The sequence below is a fragment of the Chaetodon auriga genome, chromosome 18, assembly GCF_051107435.1.
Source record: "Chaetodon auriga isolate fChaAug3 chromosome 18, fChaAug3.hap1, whole genome shotgun sequence".
Lineage (NCBI taxonomy): Eukaryota > Metazoa > Chordata > Actinopteri > Chaetodontiformes > Chaetodontidae > Chaetodon > Chaetodon auriga.
The window spans coordinates 6,383,533-6,402,100 of NC_135091.1; the positions used below are offsets into that span (position 1 = coordinate 6,383,533).

Below are 18,568 nucleotides of genomic sequence, written 5' to 3' on the forward strand. Positions count from 1 at the left end.
AAGCTTTCAATGCAGACTCCAGGGCAGAGATGGGACAACAGAGCCGCTCGGGGAGACAAATCAACCGCTAACATGGCAGGCTATGTCTTTCCCCTCGAGAGAGTGAGTGTCAGTGTGATGGAAGTCGGACCATTTTCCTCTCCAGTGTTTCATGTTCGGGCTCATTTCACAAAAGGACACAGTGATGAATGATATGCGGCCTGGTGTTAGGCGGATACCATCGAAATGACATGAAGAATAGCATTCCCCTTATTTTCATCAGCCAATCAAACAGAAAAAAAAATCACATGCCATCAATTCTAGCTGTCTCTTGATCGTACCTCAGTGAATAATAGCCATAAAATGAAGATATGCAAATTAACTGTCTTAATAAAAAAACGCGGGCACAACCCAAAGAGCCAAACAGCATTCACAGAAGTGGCATAATGCTACAACACAAAGCACCTTTCATTCAAAAATACCTCCACTGACAAAGCAACAGTGACCACACAGCTTTTTGTGAAATTAATCAGATCTAGGGCTGCAAATAATGATTATTTTCTTCATCAGTGAACCCCCACCTCTTCAAATGTCATGCCACCATACCACCAAATATATTCAGTTTACAGTGATTAAAACAGATTTAAGGCGGCAAGTTTCACACCCGAAGAGCCAGAACTGAGAATATTTGGCATTTTTGCTTGGGGTAGTGATTATTAATTATTCGACTTGTCTTGTGATCATCTAATTGCCTGATTGTTTCCGCTCTGGTCAGATTACTGACACTGAACTAGGAAACACCATGGCAGATTTGATGCCTTCATGCACGAGTAGAGCAACAAACGATCAAACACAACCTGTCAGCCAAGAAAAACAATTGAATCAATCAAACACATCAAAGTCTGCGCTGGTCTTGGTCTGTTCCAATTATTCTGTGAAACTAGTATTGAATTTAGCTAATGCTTTATTTAGAGTAAATCCAGGCATCTATACACCAGTGGCCAAGCTAGGCTGACCGAACAAACACTAAATTAGAATGTAATGTAGAGGCATCAGAAATTTATTATAGCCTACAGGCAACTGGTCAGAGGGATTTCTGTAGACCGCATTTTCTTAAGTCAGTTTGTTTTGCTTTTAAAGCCGTTCCCCTGGATTTCTGCTTCCAGAGCTTGATAGAGAACTTCAAACACTGTTTTTATGTTCTGTTGCAACAAAGCATCCCAGGTGGGGAAATCATAGTTTTGACCTTGACTCTGAATGATCATTTCCTGGTGTGGATCAGATTAACAGATTGTATGGGCCGCACCGCAATCGCTCAACCAGAATACAAAAGGAGCAGAACTGAGTAGAATGCAGATGAGGTTTTTGGGCTCATTTCGACTCAAGGTTCGATCCACAGAGTCGAACGCCAAGGTGACAGCGAAACCAAGAGGCAGAAAAGGTTGAACCCTAATAACCTCTTTATTCAACGATGTACAATTACAGCAATTACACAGCAATGTGCAAAAATATCCCACTGTGAGCGAGGAATCCACGTCTGTGAGATAGCTGCTGACAGATTGATTGGATTTTTCAAGTTAACCACAGTCGACCTCATCATTAATAAAACTTAATTGCATCCAGCGGTTTTATATTTCAGTGATAAAGAACTGAATAACTGGCATGCAGAAAATACACAGCAAAGGCCTCAGAAATATGTCTGAAAAAGTAACAAGCAACACACACAAGTTTTATATCTAAAATATTTCGGCACCTTACGGTCTATTTATATGCATATGCAGGCAGCACAATGCAACATGCCCTCATTAACAAAGCAATGCTGTGGCTCATTTGCTGTGCAGTATCACCTGCTTTTCCAGCACCGGCACACCTGGACTGATGATATGCACTTTCCATTCCTGAAGCCTTTGTGTTTTCCTGCTGTGTGCTCATCCTCATTGCTCTGAGGAGGTTTAGGTGCGGGGGCTGAATCAAAGGCGAAGAGGATGGATTGATATTCTAGTCAGACCACAGGGCTCTTGCTGGAGGCTCCTTTCAAGCCTAACGTGAATGGGCCTCTTAAGCCAGTGTGCAGTTCCCTATTAAACGAAAAGCCCACATCAGAGTGTGAGTGCAGGGCTGCTGAGCCACTGGCTGGCCTGGAGTCAAACGGGGCTATGCAGTCTGGAGAAGTTACATGTCTTCCAGCGTCTTATCTCTTGATGGATATTGGTCGTTTCATAAAAATCGTGACCGAGATGAAATTTTACACGTTCATTTGCGGTGACGGGGAAAAGATGAACTGAGACATTAAAACTTTGAAGATTAAACCTATAAGGGATGGCGTGAGACGAGGATGATGGGAAATATCAGGGCACAGCATGAAACTGAATTGTGGTATGAAAAGAACCTGTGGCAAACTGGACAGGTATCTTGATGAGTGACGAGAATTAACTAAAATTCCCCACTGTGAAATTAGCAAGTTATTGCAAGATGACAAAGACTTGACGAATCAAGGAATCATTGCACTGAAATTCAGACTCTGAGCTGGTGCCCAGGGACACAGCGGGAGCTTACATGTCTATTTTTAATTATGTCATTTCTAGTTCAGTGTCACCATCACTCCTTTCTATATCTCTTTGTCACACACACACAAGTATCAAAGCACTTCATAGAAAATGAGCTCGTCTGGATTTTACCTCTTCTACCTTTCCTAAAACAAAGCACGAGCACTGCACAACAGGACACGGCCAATAATAGACCCATCCACTGCGTCCACACGGGACACACTGCATGAGGAGCAGGTAGGATCTCATGTGAATGTGTGTGACCTTTCAGTTGGAGTCTACACGGGTGGGTTTTTTCCAGGCGAGTTTTGTTTTCAGCTTTCAAGAACATGATCGCAAACAGCCATCAAAATGATAAAACTGCTGTAAGTGGTGAAGTCTGTAAGGACTCTGAGTTAGTAAGCACCTGAAGACAAAAGTTTTGTAAAAAGCGTGTCTTTGGGGTGAGTGTGCATGCTGATAACCCACCGGCTGGTCAACAGGTAACTCAGCCAGTCAGTTTTAATGGGGGATGGGTGTGGACTGGGTTTAATGAGTTTCTATATTGCTACATTCATCACACTAGAACACTCATTCATAAACAGTCTCTTTCCCAAACAGCTGTCTGCCAAAAATAACCAATCAGGCTTCAACTTCTGATTATGTTCATAAGATAAATCTACAGATTATTTCACTGAATAAATAATCATAATCACACAATAGCTTGAAATGTTTTGGTTTTGTCCCAAAAAGATATTCAATTCATTATTAGAGAAGACTACGAAAACCAGAAACATTTGCTATAAAAAAAAATATCTAAATGGTTCTATTATAAGAACAGCTGCTGATTAATTTTGCAACAATTGATTAATCGAGTGACTAATCATTGTCGCTCTAATGGAGCTAGATATCTCTGAGAATATTACAGAGACAATGAGTGCAGAATGTGATTCATATAGCTATCATACATCTGTTAAAGGGTATTAAATCAGCTCATTAAGAAAAAAAAAAGACAAAGATGCTTCGGGGCAGCTACATGCATTGAGTGTATGTGACACAGTTCCTGTGTAGACAGTGTGTTACTACAAGCGAATAAAACTTTAATCCCCCCTCAGGACAGCTGTGGGTGCAGTGCAAAATGGACAATAATACGAGCAATGTCAAACAAATAAACCATACAAGATTAAGTTATCATGTTGCAGAGATGGGACCTTGGCCAGAGCGAGTCTGTGCTGGAGCTATACGGCTGCCGGTTAAGACACATCGACTCTGGGAGAGAAAAGATAAACCGACAACCACAAGCGCGAACACGGCCCACACACTCAGACACTTTCATACAGACAGCAGACAGACAGAGTCAGTGTGAAGAGGCAACAAACGGGAGGCAGCCCTTCACCGGGCTCCACCAGCATGCTGCTCGATCTGTGCTGTCTGAGCTGCAGCAGGAGAAGAGACAGGCAGAGCCGGGGTCGGCTGGATGTCAGACAGAAAAGACCGCTCCCCTTCGGTTTTGAAGGTGTACAAAAGAATTTGCTTCCCTAGATGCACTGGGGAGATGAAGGGAAGTAATCAGAATTTAGCTGTGGCTGAAGCGCATACTAATTGAGCCTAACCTAATTTGATACTATATTGTAAGGCTACACTTAATCTTCGGGCTGCAAATAACATTTTTCATTACTGATCAATTGATTAACCATTTGCTTAATTAACAAGGCACAGAACAGCAATTAAAAAATGCCATTGGCAATTTCTTAAAGGCCAGGGTGACATATTCACACTGCTTGTTTTGTCCGACCAACAGAAATCCAACGGGTGCAATAACGCTGGTGTTTTAACTCAGAGATGTTTAATTCATGCAGCTGAAAAAAATCACAGGGATACTTCCAGGTATGCAAATGCGCTTTACACCAAATCGAGGTTGGTCCCAATTGTGCAACATTTACTTTAGTGCCGGGTGGATCCACAGACACTCATTACACTCATGCAAGACTCTAGAAGTGCATGTTTATGAACAAATAAACAAAGTCTGGCTCTTAAAGTTGTGATAAACATAATTTAAGTATGTCGTTTAAAAAAGGGCAAGCTCTGGTGAATACAAGCTTTAATGCAACAGTGAAGGCTGCAAAATAGGTACAGCTAATCTCCCCCTGCAAGATTTTCTATTATCATTATGTCATTTATTTCAAAGAAATCCAAATAAAAGACATAATTATTCAAATCATTGCATTTGTCTGCTTTCAGGACGGAAGTTAGAGTTAGCTAGTTCAACATTTCAAGTGGAAGACAAAACTTAAAGGCACAATGTGTTCTTCTGTCAAGGGACAGACGGATGCCATTTCCATAGATATGTCCAAAGAGTTTTATCCTCTTCAGCATCCTCGATGGGACAATACACATAATAGCTACATTATCATTTATATGCCCTTAGAGAAAAAGTGAGGGAAAATAAGCAAAGCACAGAAATGATTAAAAACACAAGTATTCCAGAAATAAACGACGGCAGCTGTGCTGGTTTTCCCACGAGGACTTACTGTTGAGAAGGATAGTGGGCAAGGATGTCACAACATCACCACGTGATGTGGTGAAACACAGAGTAAATTCAAAAGTCAGAAGAACATCTGAAGACAGACACCTGTTGATCTGACCCAGAAGACGCATGTTCCTTTCCTCGTGTACATCAACTCTGAGCCTGGGAGGCACGAAGGGGCCGGGCAAGCAGAACCTACATGCTGCCACGTATTCATCCACTGTCTCTCCAGTGAATCAGACCGTATAGATGTGCATCATCCAATGTTGCATAATGTCTTGGAGGCTTTGAAGCAAACTAAAAACTTTCAAAGCAACTGAGGTAAACAAACGTTAGTCATCGAGTCCATGTCATGTGTTCTTCCAAGCAGCATAAGCCCTTATACAACAGTCAACATGTTTCCCTCTGCGAGTGGGTGCTGCAGCAGCAGCAGCGGCGGCAAGACAGAGAGGATGCAGGTGATGGAGTGCAGCTTTTCCTTGGACCTGACCATGGAGGATGGCTGTATTACCAAGGCCAGAGGTGCAGGCTCAGGAATGCTTTATTGCAGTGTGTTTCATAAACTGAGTAAGACACACAGTAGAGCTGTGAAATATCACGTCTATCTACCCTCGCTAAAGCATTCCCCCTTTTTTGCTGTTAATTAGAGTAAATACTCAGGGTCAATAAGGCAGATTGTACTTCACTAGCTCTGTCATTTTCTAGCAAACGTCTTATGACAATATTGTAAAGCGACACCAACACAGACAGGAGATATTATAAGTACCTGCTGCACCCTAATTTGTTTTCCAGCAGATGTGGAATCAGCACAAGCTAACTCAGATTCTGCACAACACCATATCCTGATTTTTACTTTGTTAGAGCGCACACATAAAGGTGACAAAGCAAACAGGGAGCTTTTCCATCTCCAACAGCTGGAGACTCGACAGCTGACAGAGGTGTGAGGTCAGTGAGCAACAAGGAACCTGCAGACAGACAGCGCTCAGCTAATGAGACATGCTGTGAAGAAGCGGTTACTTTTTTTTTTTTTTTTATCAAGTCTGGCCACTACAAACCTGCTCAGACAGGAAAAGCAAGACTCTCACACAGGGATCTCGTTATGAGGAGAAGAAGAGGACATTTTACATCGAGTCAAGGGCCGTTAATGACAACTGAGCCCACTGGAGAGGAAGGTGAGACAGGAAAGCATAAACAGCTGTGTCATATCAGTCGCGTGGTTGGCTGCAATTACTCAGTACATGGTCTGGGATCAACACATGGGCCTTCTACACAAAACAACTGAATTCCTTTGATAAGGCTGATGATGGAGAGCGCTGCAGCAGCCCGAGATGCAGTGCCCGCTGTGAGATTTCACTTCGTCTCTGCACTCAAATTGATAAATATTTGAACCTGGATTCCATTTGCGGCGACCTTTCAAAGTGCATCCAGTTACACCTTATCTACAAAGGTAAACAGCCTATCTGGCTTTGCAGAGATAAGATATTGGTTTTACTTAAAAAAATAAGCATATATTAGTTTGTCTTTGGAATGAATTTAAAAGTTCCTGCACATACAGAAGATAACTCGTGGGAGGATGGACTGAGGGGCACACAACAGCCACAGGTGACAGTGAACATGCCGCTAATGTATGAAAAGATAAGTCTGTCAATAAGCCTCAGCCTAACCGCAAGCCTGGCAAGGAATCGAGGGAACACACAATGAGAAAACTCAAATCAGAAAATGTCTGGGTGGTGTGCAGAGGAATCCCCACAGGTAAATCTCAATTAGATTAGATAACTCACTAATCTCTGGAGGGGAGACCAGCCCATGCACAGCGATAAATAATAAAGGAGATACGTCAGACAGGTCGAAGCCAAGTTAACCGTGACATCACTCATTGGTTTCTGGATAAACATTTTGAAGCCTTGAGTCTGGCATTACGGCAAAGGCCATCTTGGTTTTTTGGAGCCAGGCGTGAGCAGATTTGGATGAGAGAGTGGAGCTGGGGAGGATACGCTGCTGTGCCTCTATCCTGATTCAAGCTGACTGAATATCTGTGGACATCCTGCCTCAACGTCTATTTTACTCGAAATGAGGCCATTATTTATAAAATGAACATCGTGCTGCATTGAAGAAGACTTGAAACTAGCAATCAAAGCCATAAACGCATAAATCAGGTCAGAAGCAGAGTCATTTTCTCGTAAGCTTATCTACAATCTGGCTTTTTTTGGCCACCACTGGGGTCATACCCTGCTGGCTGTTAGAAAGAAAGGTTTAAGGCACATCTACACTGACTTCACGTTTCAGACCCGGAAGCTCAATCCACTATTTATACCATCTATGGTCACAGCATACTAAACAACACCACTAGAAACACACAAACTAACACGTATTTCAAGTGCCTGCTTAGCCTCTAAAAAACATCAACACTACTTTGTTGAATAGGCAATAAATATGTAATAAAATCTTAACAATTAAGCTGTGTAAATACAAACAATGCTGAATGCAAGAAACAAGCAAGTCACTCAAGACACAACCAGATGTATGGTCTGAACTCTCCTTCAGGGTCTGTCTCCAGCCAATCAGGAGTAAAACCAATTACAGAAGCAGTTGTCCATTGAGTTACTCCTCTTCCTGTCATTGGCAGCAGTGCTGTGTTACCCCAACATTCAAGGAACTGAACACAAAACTATGGATGAAACCATGCATTTGTTTTCATCATTTTGTTGGAACAAGTCCTCAGGCAACAGTCAAGATTACATTTAGCAGTTTTAAGGTAATATTCTGGTGAGCAAACCGCAGCAGCAAAGTAGCTCTCGGTGCAAAATAAACAACACTCCACCAAACTAAACAGGCGATAAGCAATCATGATATCATAAAATCTCAAAACTATTTCACTTCACTGTTTACCTTTGCAAGGAAGTCAATTCTTTTGGCCATTTTGTATTCAGTACACACACTAAACCTTAATCTTGCCCACTGTGATTAGGTTTGAGCTTCGTGAAAAGACTTCAATCTTACAAAGTATTCAGATAACTACTTTCTGGTCTCTATCCAAAGTCAATCTCGGTTCAAAAAGGTATTTCAAGATGAGATCTACTCTAAAGTAAGAAACTCATTCTTTCACCTGAAGTCCTTCTCTCCTCAGTTCCTAACCTGTCTGAGCTCCTGAGGGGAGGTGGGTGATGGCCTGGGGTCAACTGGAGATACGAGTCTCATTACAGGAAACTTTATTCAGCTTACGGCTAATTTCTTTGGAGATATGATAAATGAGTGAGGGATATTAGATATTCTGCTCAGGGCAAAAGACAAATCAACAGTATGTAATTTCCCTTTGTAATTTTAACATTACCAAATTGTGACTATATTCAATCTGTATATACCATGAGTCCTGTTAAATCACTATACTGCATGCTGTGTAAATGTCGGACTTATTCACACTCACTCACACACTTGTAAATGTTTCTTTTTCAAGAGCTGAAAAAATATTTACTCCAATTGAAAATGTTTCCAGCTTTGGACTGGATGAATTCAGTCAGACAACTGTAACCATACTTTGTGGACTAAGTATAACATCATAGGATATAATGAGAAGAAAATCATATGGAATCTAAATAACACTGTTTAAATATGACGGTCTATGACATTTTGACAGCCATCAACCAAAGCATATTATTTACACTCATTATATCCACCCTATATATGACACCCGGGGTCACTCTGAATTGTCCTTTCTACTTCTATTACCAAAACTGTGGTGGATTAACTTTCTGCCATTCAACTGATCGCTTAATGGACAAATTGCTGCAGCTCTACATGCAATGGAACATGGAGTGCAGATGAAAAAAAAATGTCATGACCTCCAAAACATCTTCCAGCACTAAGTATGTTCCAACTTTTGGGATTCATCCTCAAGGTCATAAGAAAAGCCGATGTGGCAAAGAGCTGAACTTTGCATATCCTGGACTGAAAACATGAAACAAGTTTGAGCTGGATAAGTTTTCTGACTTGTTAAGCCCACTCTCTATGGAAATTGCAAACATCGTCATCAGCTCCCCCAAATTGTAACACTCATTTCTATAATCCCAGGAGGAAAATGAATTTCCACCTCATAAACGGATTCTCTATGGAAATTCTTCTGCCTTCAGCGACCGAGAAAATGACCAGAAAACCCAGTCTTGACTTGATTTCTAATTCCTTGAAAGAAATACGCAGATCTCTGCCAAACACACTATTCGGTCAACTTACCAGTGTCTATTACCACAAGAGAGAAAATTCATCTCTATGTCCTGTGAATGCTAACCCTATAATGCTATGTATTATCAGCAAGCCCAAAAAGCATTATACAAGGGTACCAGAGTGACCAGTGTAGGAGCCATTGGAAAATTGATGCATGCATATAGGACAAAGACAAAAGAACCGGTGAGAAGGGTTTAAAGAACCATGATCAGGGGAAACAGTTTGTACAGACACTACAACTACAACTGTGGTACACTGAGCTGAGGATGAGAATCACCAAGTACGTCAGGCTCTGACTGGATTTTGATTAGGGATGTCATTTTTGGTTAATTTTGCTTTTCTCCATGCAGTACGGCATAGTACTGCTGGTTCATTCAGCATGCTTCATTTTTAACTCATAGGTTTTTCATAGAGCACTTAGCCCCAGGCTTAGCGAAGCCATTAGCAGAGGTGTGTGTGTATGTGCGTGTGTGTGTGAATGCAAATTATCTGATGTGTAACTGGTCAAAAATATTCACTGCGGTTAACTGATTGAAAGTAGGGGTATCTTGTATTTTTAAAGTACGTTTTTCCTTTAATTATGACAAGGTGAATGCATACATAAAGAGGAAATAGATATAAGAACAGTGTGTGTTGCATTTCACCTTATTTCTTTCGCTGATTTGCTTTTATTGAGGTTATTTTAAATCTTCCACAATTGTCTGCAGGTACTGTAAGTAACAAGAGTATGTCCTGTAAGGGAGGGGCCTCGTTCACTGCAGCCTTGTTCACATCAGATGCATGGCGACAAATCCACCAATGAAAGTAAAGAAGAATCCCTTAAAGGTAAAGTGTGTATTATGGCTGCCAAGGTGCAAACTAAACTGGGAAGGAGCAATTGACTGTAGAACAGACACCACCAACCGAGTTATGAAGGGACATTAAATTCAGAATTATTTTCTGCTCAGAATATATTTTGTCAGTAAAGTCTATTCAACCTACACAAGAGGGAAAGTCCCAAAATATATTATCTGGTTGTTCCAATGTATGATTTCTGTAGTACAAAGGGGGGTCTTTGTAAGATAATTGGACAAGTGGAGGAAGCAAAGAGGATAAATGCTCGCAACTGCTGGGAAATGCTGGAATGAATGTGGAAGTGTCTGAGATGAAAAACAGCAGCCTAGCAACAGACAAAAGCCATCATACAATTGCAGCCTGTGACTGACATATCCCTAAAAAGGATTTCTGGTCAATATGACATGAAGTGCAGGGCTGTGCTGCGATGAATTAATGAGCCAGATTCCAGTTTCCCTCTTATTATGTCCCACACAACAGAGATCTGACTGTATGGGGAGCAGATGGCCACTGCACAGCACAATAGAAGCAGTCAGAAACCAGACAGTTACAGTGACTTCATTCCAAGAGTATCTTCATCAACGTGGCCCCCAAAGGGTCGGGGGGTGATCCTCCATAAAGGTTCTTAGACGAGTCTACAGCACAGGGTTAGACCAGAGGTAACCTAACGATTCATAGTGAGAATTTTATAAAAGGACAAAAACATCAAGATATCTGTGTTGGCAGAGGAAAAGATGTGACGACAACACAAGAAACATCTAAAACTTCGCCCCCTCCATGTACTTTGATCATCTGTGAATGTGCAGTGCCAAGATTTCCGACTGATCTCGGCCCGAGCAAAACTTCAAATTAATCGTGCTCTGACCTCCCACAGATCTGATATTAGGGCACAAGTGCACCTTTGAGGAAAGCTTAACAGCTACTCAGAGGATAAAAGCTCTGCTGTCCACAGCCTGCGAACAGCACAGTACTATAACCTGAGGCGTGATAATTTATTTATTGTGCGACAACTACAAAGAAAATGAAAAAATACGATCGTCTGAACCGAAGAGTCAAGAAAAAGAAACTGAATTAATATCATGCATTTTACAGTTATTCTTATTCTTACGGTAATACCACGTGCTTGGAAATGTTGACCAATGAAATCATGTCATTTCCCATACTTAGCTCACCTACATCAGCATGTAATGTATTGCTTTATTTCTTATTATCATGGCCATCTTTTCACTTGAACCTACTTAAACCTCGCTGTGGATTCATACAGGCAGAGACAAACACGTAGGAAGAGGCAATCATTGTCAACTGAAGCTTAATACATGGAGGCACTGGCAGCAGAGATTTATGGACAAGGCTCAAGGCACATGTTCACTGAATGAATAACACCTCACGCAGAAAACTGCACCGCTCTAGTTTCTGGCCTACCAGAGGTATTACCCTCAAAGCAGAGGGGGCCTGTAAAAGCAGTTCAGGAAAATCTTTGTAAGAGTAAAAAACTGGTCCACTCCTCCACAACAAGATGGGCTTCTCACCCCCGCCTGCTGAATCTGAGGTTTAACAAACAACAGGAGCCAGCTCCAAGGACCGCGACATAAACTGACACCCTGAGGTCTCCAGAGACAGTTTTGACAGGCAGGGGCTACAATGTCAAGGCCCCCCCCCCCCGCCTTTTCCTGCTATCTCGGCAGCACATGGCACGACCACACGCTAAGTCTAGAGACTTAGCCTGATCGGTCCCAGTGGTTACAGGCCCAGCCACCAGACGCTCGCCTGCCAATTCTCTCCCACAGGCCTGACTCCAGGAGGAGGTCTGATTCCCTGTTCTGGGCGAGCTTGTGCTTTCCTTAAGATGGCGGTACTGTACATAGGCATGTTTCAATTTCTCTTGCTCTGGTTCCCCACCTGACTAATTTGCCTTGAACACCCAGTAATGAACTGTTGCTCTGGAAAACCCAACTTCCAGGGAGGTAACTGGGACAGTCAACATACGCAATGCGAGAAGTAATAGTGAGAAAAATGGGTTGGAGAGTGAAAAGGATGCCTTTGTTCCTCTTACCTTGCGTGATGCGTGAATGTCAAAGAAGGGCTTATTTCGGACACTGAAGGGCTCCTTGGTTTTGTCAATCTGTCCAGTCTTCATCTTTTCCATTCGGGGAGAAATGATCTCCTTTTCTATGCATAACAGCCGGATATTGAAATCACACTGGCCAACAGGCTGTCCCTGAAACACACAAAAAAAACACAAACTCAGTCATCTCAAAATGAACGCTGGAAATTAACTCATTTAGAGCTGCATGTATGAACATGATGTGCACATTTTGTTAAAGAAAAATCACTTTTATTCATATTAATGCAATCAATTATCCAAAATAATACAGTCTTTCAAAGTCTTTATTTAGAGTATTACATCAATAGCATACATATACCATACACACTACGATAAATCTCTTTTGGAAAACTACTTTACAGATATTCAAAGATTAATGAGAAACACTGTTAATCTAACTTGCTATGAGGTAGAAGGGTAGCACTTTTCTGAGTCAGGACCAGAGACATTTTCAAGAGTGGACAAGTAGACCTCTACACAACAGCAACACCAACAATTAGTCAAACAAATAATCAACGTATGAATCAATATTGACAATAATCATTTGTTGCAGGCCTGACTCACAGTACAAAACCTTGGCACACACAAAAACATGCTCATATCATCAATGTAAGGGACTTATATGAAGCCTTTTTTATAGCTAGTACGGAGGTGCATACCGTAAACCCTGGATAACTAGATCGTGACATCAGTTGAGCTCTCGGGAATATCAACACAATACAGCGGAATCAGTTTTTCTTTGTCACTCCCACTCCTCCAATCATTGGCCAATCACACACAGTTCTTCTAAAAAAAATAACCACAGCCACCTGAGCAATGAACAATACTCCTGGTTCCTGCTCCTGGTTATTAATCAAGGAGCTTGGGTGCGAAATTACAATAGCCAAGTAACAAATTTATGTATGACCACTTTAAAGTGTTACATGGAGGCAGAGGAGTTGTGATGAACCTGCCCTGGTACAGCACGGTCACTTAACAGTCACAAGAAAATAAAGAAAAATAAGTGAGACTTGAAAAACTGCCAGATGGACATGGACTAAATGTATGACAACAATCTGACATTTAATATTTCTCACAAGTTATCAGAGAGAGAAAAAAGGAGCTCAAACTCCACAAACAAGCTGCCATGTCTTTTTTTTTGCCAAGAGAGACAAAAAAAAGAGGCAAACATTATCTACGTCACCTCATCGTGACGAGCGGAAAAACCTTTTTAAAAGACCTTCCATACATCTCAAACGAATTTTTCACATATTCCAAACTATCTTCAAAACTGGATGTTTTCTTGATGAGTTTAAAAAGGCGAACTTTGCCCCTTTTTGAAACAGACAGTCCATGAACAACTTCAAACTACGGACCCACTTACATTCTTCCATTCCCAAAGTAAACCCTCAGACTATAGGGGGATTTTCTTTGGGCGTCCTCAGGGATCAATCTTAGGGCCCTTCATTTTTTCTTAGTTGTGCTTTATAACACACAGTCACTTCTACATCATAATGTTCCCTACAAACCAAAACGCGACAAAACCAAAGACATTTAGTTTATCCTCACGGAAGACAGAGAGAGCCATTATTGCAGATTAATTTTCTGTTGATCGCCTAATCAATTAATTGACTAACTGCAGCAGTTCCACTGTAAACACAGCTGTGTGTGGAAGGTGAGCCACTTAAATCTCTGGCCAACTTTTGGCTTCTCTTGTGAATTCCAACATTTTTCAGTCGACATTTAGGGATTTGGCGTTCAGCTTTGTTTTAAAAAAATATATCATGAATCATTTATACCTTCACTGTTCCTGCGCCAGTGGGATATGGATCAATATTCCTTGATCTATATCGAGAGGCACTGAGCAGGAAGGTGTGACTTGGGGGCATTTGTATTCTGCTCTGTTACTGTTTGGTAAAGACCGCTTCTCTTCTCAATGACTTCCTATGGAATTCTGGGGCCACGGGGGGAAGAAAAGGTTTGTTTTCAAAGTGAATGAGGAGGTGGGTGGCCAATAAATAGTTAAGACTAGATGCAATTACCAGATTGTAGTGGCTCATGAGTTATCTAGATCTGTAGCAAAACAGAAGAGCATTATTTTAAGTGTTATGCAAGCAGGTACAATGCCAAACCTTATGAATGACAAACATGTTTACATATACAACCACAGAAAACACGGCTGTACCTGCTGTGTGTGGTGATACTAAAACGTATAGCCTTGAGTCAAATCAAACAGACCTGATGAGATTAATTTTCTGGGACACTCAGGTTGTAAGAGGTTTAAAAGGTTTGTTAAAATCACAGGCCCATCAAAAGTCACATGGTCAGCACATGAGCTGAGAAGTAAATGTCACTGTGTGTGTTTGCCAGAGGAGATGGTATTCCCAGCAGCTTATGCTGGTGTGCCAATCCTCCCGCTTGAGCGTGGTGTTTAAACACCACATACTGTATTTTAAGTACAAGAATGTATTCTACCGACAGGAACATGGCCGTGCTATGGGAACACCTGTGTCCCCTACTGGGGCTAACATTTATATGGATGAGACTGAGAGGAAAGGTGGAGCAGCCCTCAATAGACAGCAGAGGGGTTTGACAGGCCTCCTATCTCCAGTTTACAGCGCTATGTGAGAAACTATACCTCAGTGCTTTACGGGGGGATTAGCCTATGGTTGTAAATTGAATATTTTTGGGTTTTGGACTGTTGGTTTGAAATACAATCAACCTGAAGAGGGCTCTGAGAAACGGTGATGGGCGGGTGTTTTCTGGAATAAACAATTACTTTAATTACTCAGGAAAAGAATCATCAGATTAATCAGAAATGACAAACAATCGTTAGCTGCTGCCCTTGTTAAATTAATTATTAAATCACCTAAAGAAGATGCTAGTCCAAAATAGGCACAAAGCAGATTAGATATTGGACTTGCATTCGTCAGGTGGTCTGATATGGCTCCCGTGATGCCTGTGTTGCTCTGTGTCTGCTGTATGTGTAAATAAGCAACTGCTTGATAACACATTGGCCATAACAACTTGATAATCGAGCAGCATGCCATTACTGTGTCTCTGTCACTTCGTTTTAGAGTCTGTCTGACAGCTTAATGCAGCCTCAACAACTCTGTAAGGACAATCTGACAACTACAAATAAGGTAAAAGTCCAAATTAAGGTATGAGAAAGTCTCACTCGGGCATTACTTTGAGAACATGTTTTTCTTTCAGGGTGACTGCAAGAACCACACTACGGTCTCCTGGAGCAACAGCTGGTATCATGTCCCACACATTCTGCACCATCTGTCAGCTGTGTCATCAGGACAGAACAAAATGTAAGTGTGGATGATTCAAGGCATGTTCTATCCACGCCTGTTCAGCAGGAAAACACAGCAAATACGAACCTTGTTAATCCAGCATTACTGGGAATAAAGATCATTTCTATCAGAGGAATCACTTTTTTGCTGTGGTTCCAGGGGCAGATGTGTCTGGATAGCTCACTGTCTGTTTGAACACTATAAACTCTAACTTGGTTGCCATTTGTTTGTTTGCGCTGATCTGCTTTGACTTCACCACTGTTGGCAATGGCTAGGCCAGAGCCAGTGTTTGAACGTGGCACAAAGCACCATTTTGGACAAACAAGCAATGGATCAACCTTGATATAACCAGGGATGTTTTGGACTGTTAGTCAGGCAAAGCAAGAGCAGGAGGCATGCTTAATTCAGAAAATAGTAATAATTTGCAGTCCCGTTTAGCAGCAAAAACTGTCAGTAGTTCTAGCTACTCAGATGTAGATATTTGTTGTAATCTTAGCTTACTTTGACAGTAAACTCAATATGCTTGGGTTTTGGACTGCTGGGTAGACATAAACAACTTCAGCATTTCAACTTAGGCTCTGTTTTTCACTATTTTCTGACATTTTTAAGCAATTAACCAAGAAGTGAATGGACTAAGAAAATAAGCATTACTTGCAAACCTGTAAATCTCAGCCCATGTAGGAGAGACACATTTCCTTCAATCCAGTGAATCAAAACATAAATCCAACATTAGTCGCTTGTGGATTTTGAGAAACTTGAGGTCAAATGTATGACACAGATTCTCTTCCTCATACAGTAATGAGCTTATATGCAGATTTCTAATGATTCTTCAACTATTATCAAATCAAAATTTAAATTATGGGTATGTGAATATATAGAAGCATACATCATAAATGAGTCATACATTGTGTGATGTCCAACAAGGTATAACTCAGTGTATTGCATAACCACCTTTATGGGTAAGCTGAAGTGAGTGCATAAAGAATCTATATATAAACACGCATTAAATGTTAAACACCAGAGAGCTGCAGAATCAGAACTAAAGCCTTCTTCAACGTGAGGCTGCAGAGGCTGAAGGATAAACTCACAAATACAGCAAAGACATAAGTATCTTACATGAAAAAAAAAAAACTGACAGTGCTGGAAATACTGTTGTGACTGTTTCAGATAATTTGGAATAAATTACATTATACACAGGTGACAAAATCAGAATTGGAACCAGTCAACAGAAGCTTAATGTGCAGCTTCCCTAAGGATATTTCTAGCAAAAATGGAGGCTGTTTTGGTCTAGAACTGTTCTGAACCATGCACTGTAACCTGCTCATCTGCCTGCATCATGGAAGCACAATACACAAGCAGTAGTTTGAAGCAGATTTAAAAAAGAATTAGAGGAAAGAAAAAGGTTTATTCCCTGAAAAGGCTGCTTCAGTGGTCATTCGTTATTGCTAGTATGCTGGTTACATTATCACTAGGAAGGAAAATGGCTTTCAAACTATGATTTCCTCTCTGTTTTTGTGGGGTCGTGCAGGGCAAAATTTATGACGATGGTCTATGTAGTTATAGTGTAAGAGCCCCTGAAGCCTTCTGTTCCTGCTCCTTTATGAGTCACTTTAATGCAGAGTTGGGCTTACGTCTCGGGTAGAGGTAGAAAAATAACATCAAATAATGCATCTTAGACACAGCAAAGAGCTGTCAGATCACAATGTTTCAGCAGGGTTTAAGGAGTTGGAGGATAATTCAAGGAAAGACAGAAAAACTTTTTCTACGACAGAAATTGCAATTCAACTATTTCTATTTCAAATACTGAATACATTTAATTATCCTTTTGAACCGTGCAAAATAAAAGGTGTGTGCAGCCAGCTGTAAGGTTTCCTGATTGATAACTAAGCGCATTTGTATTCTATAGATAATCCACTGTGCTGTGTTAAATTTACAGGCTATTTGGAAATGAAATAGAGGTCACTGCTGCCTCCCCGGCTACACTTTAGTACAATTATCCCCATAATAGCCATCTTATTTCCTTCATCAGTGTCCACATGTTCAACCACATGCTCAACATGGAAATGAAGGTGGAGAGTGATTTTATAATCACAGGCAGAATGCAGATGAAAGCCCCAGCAGAGTGGCTTGGATGCATTGTGATTTATGGGCAAATTAAAGCAGCTGAGGTTAACGTAAAGTCATTGTTAGGCATTAGTGGTTGTAACTAGCTGGAGACCAATAAAACCTAAGCAAGAGTAGTCGTGTTTATCCATATACACATATATATATTTCACATATATTCTGTATTGTGGATGCTAATGTACTGCAGAAGCACAAATTTCAGAGCGTCTCTATATGACAGCACTACTGGTGAGATGCGACTGCAGAGAGGCGGAAGAGTGATGCTGCCGTTGGTTTGAAAGGAACGATGCAGCCCTGGGACTATTCTTAGGGTGGAAAACCCTGCAGAGCAACAGACTGTACCTGCAGACAAACTTCTCAAGCAGAAGTAAATGGAGCTGATGTCGGTAAAGCACTCATACTTTGACAGATAAGGTTTCTGCGGTGAGTGTTAAAAGCACTCCTCCCTGCTCAGCTGTTAATCTGATTGAGCCAATTATCTTGTCTAATTCCATCCCAAAAGGGAGATTATTTTTGGCATGATGACAGATATTTGAGGTCAATCAAAGTGTCAGGACAAAACCTCCACAGTTTTTTCTCAAGATAATAGCTTTGTACAGCAACTTGGAAATTTTGGACATATATGTAATTGTTGTTGTTCATCACTTCTTGTCAGTTCCCCCACAGTGGGGGAGCTGACAGTGACTGACGAACAGCAACAACTTTCCAAGAATACAAAAAAGGCTTTTTATACTTTGCAGCGACAACAGAAATAAAAAATGAATGCCACGTCTCGGGGTACTAGTCCGGGTCAGTCAGTCACACGGTTGCAGAGGCACCTTACAAACCAGTGCTCTCAACATAATAACACTCTGTAGGATGAGTACGAATATAAACTCAAACATGAACAGCACAGTATATGCTGACATAACCCATTTATGTCCATCAAAATCCAGAGAACTAAGCAAAACTCTGACCCTTCACTCACAGCTAAATCACC

The 18,568-nt window shown here is 41.2% G+C and overlaps 1 protein-coding gene across 1 annotated transcript in view; it reads right to left on the reverse strand.

The window, feature by feature from the left end:
• The window catches only part of rngtt (RNA guanylyltransferase and 5'-phosphatase), a 79,786-nt gene that overhangs the window by 33,520 nt on the left and 27,698 nt on the right, over positions 1-18,568 (reverse strand). The window contains exon 11 of the mRNA XM_076756638.1: positions 12,137-12,301. Coding sequence (XP_076612753.1) covers positions 12,137-12,301 — 165 coding nt within the window. The remainder of the gene's footprint in view (positions 1-12,136; positions 12,302-18,568) is intronic.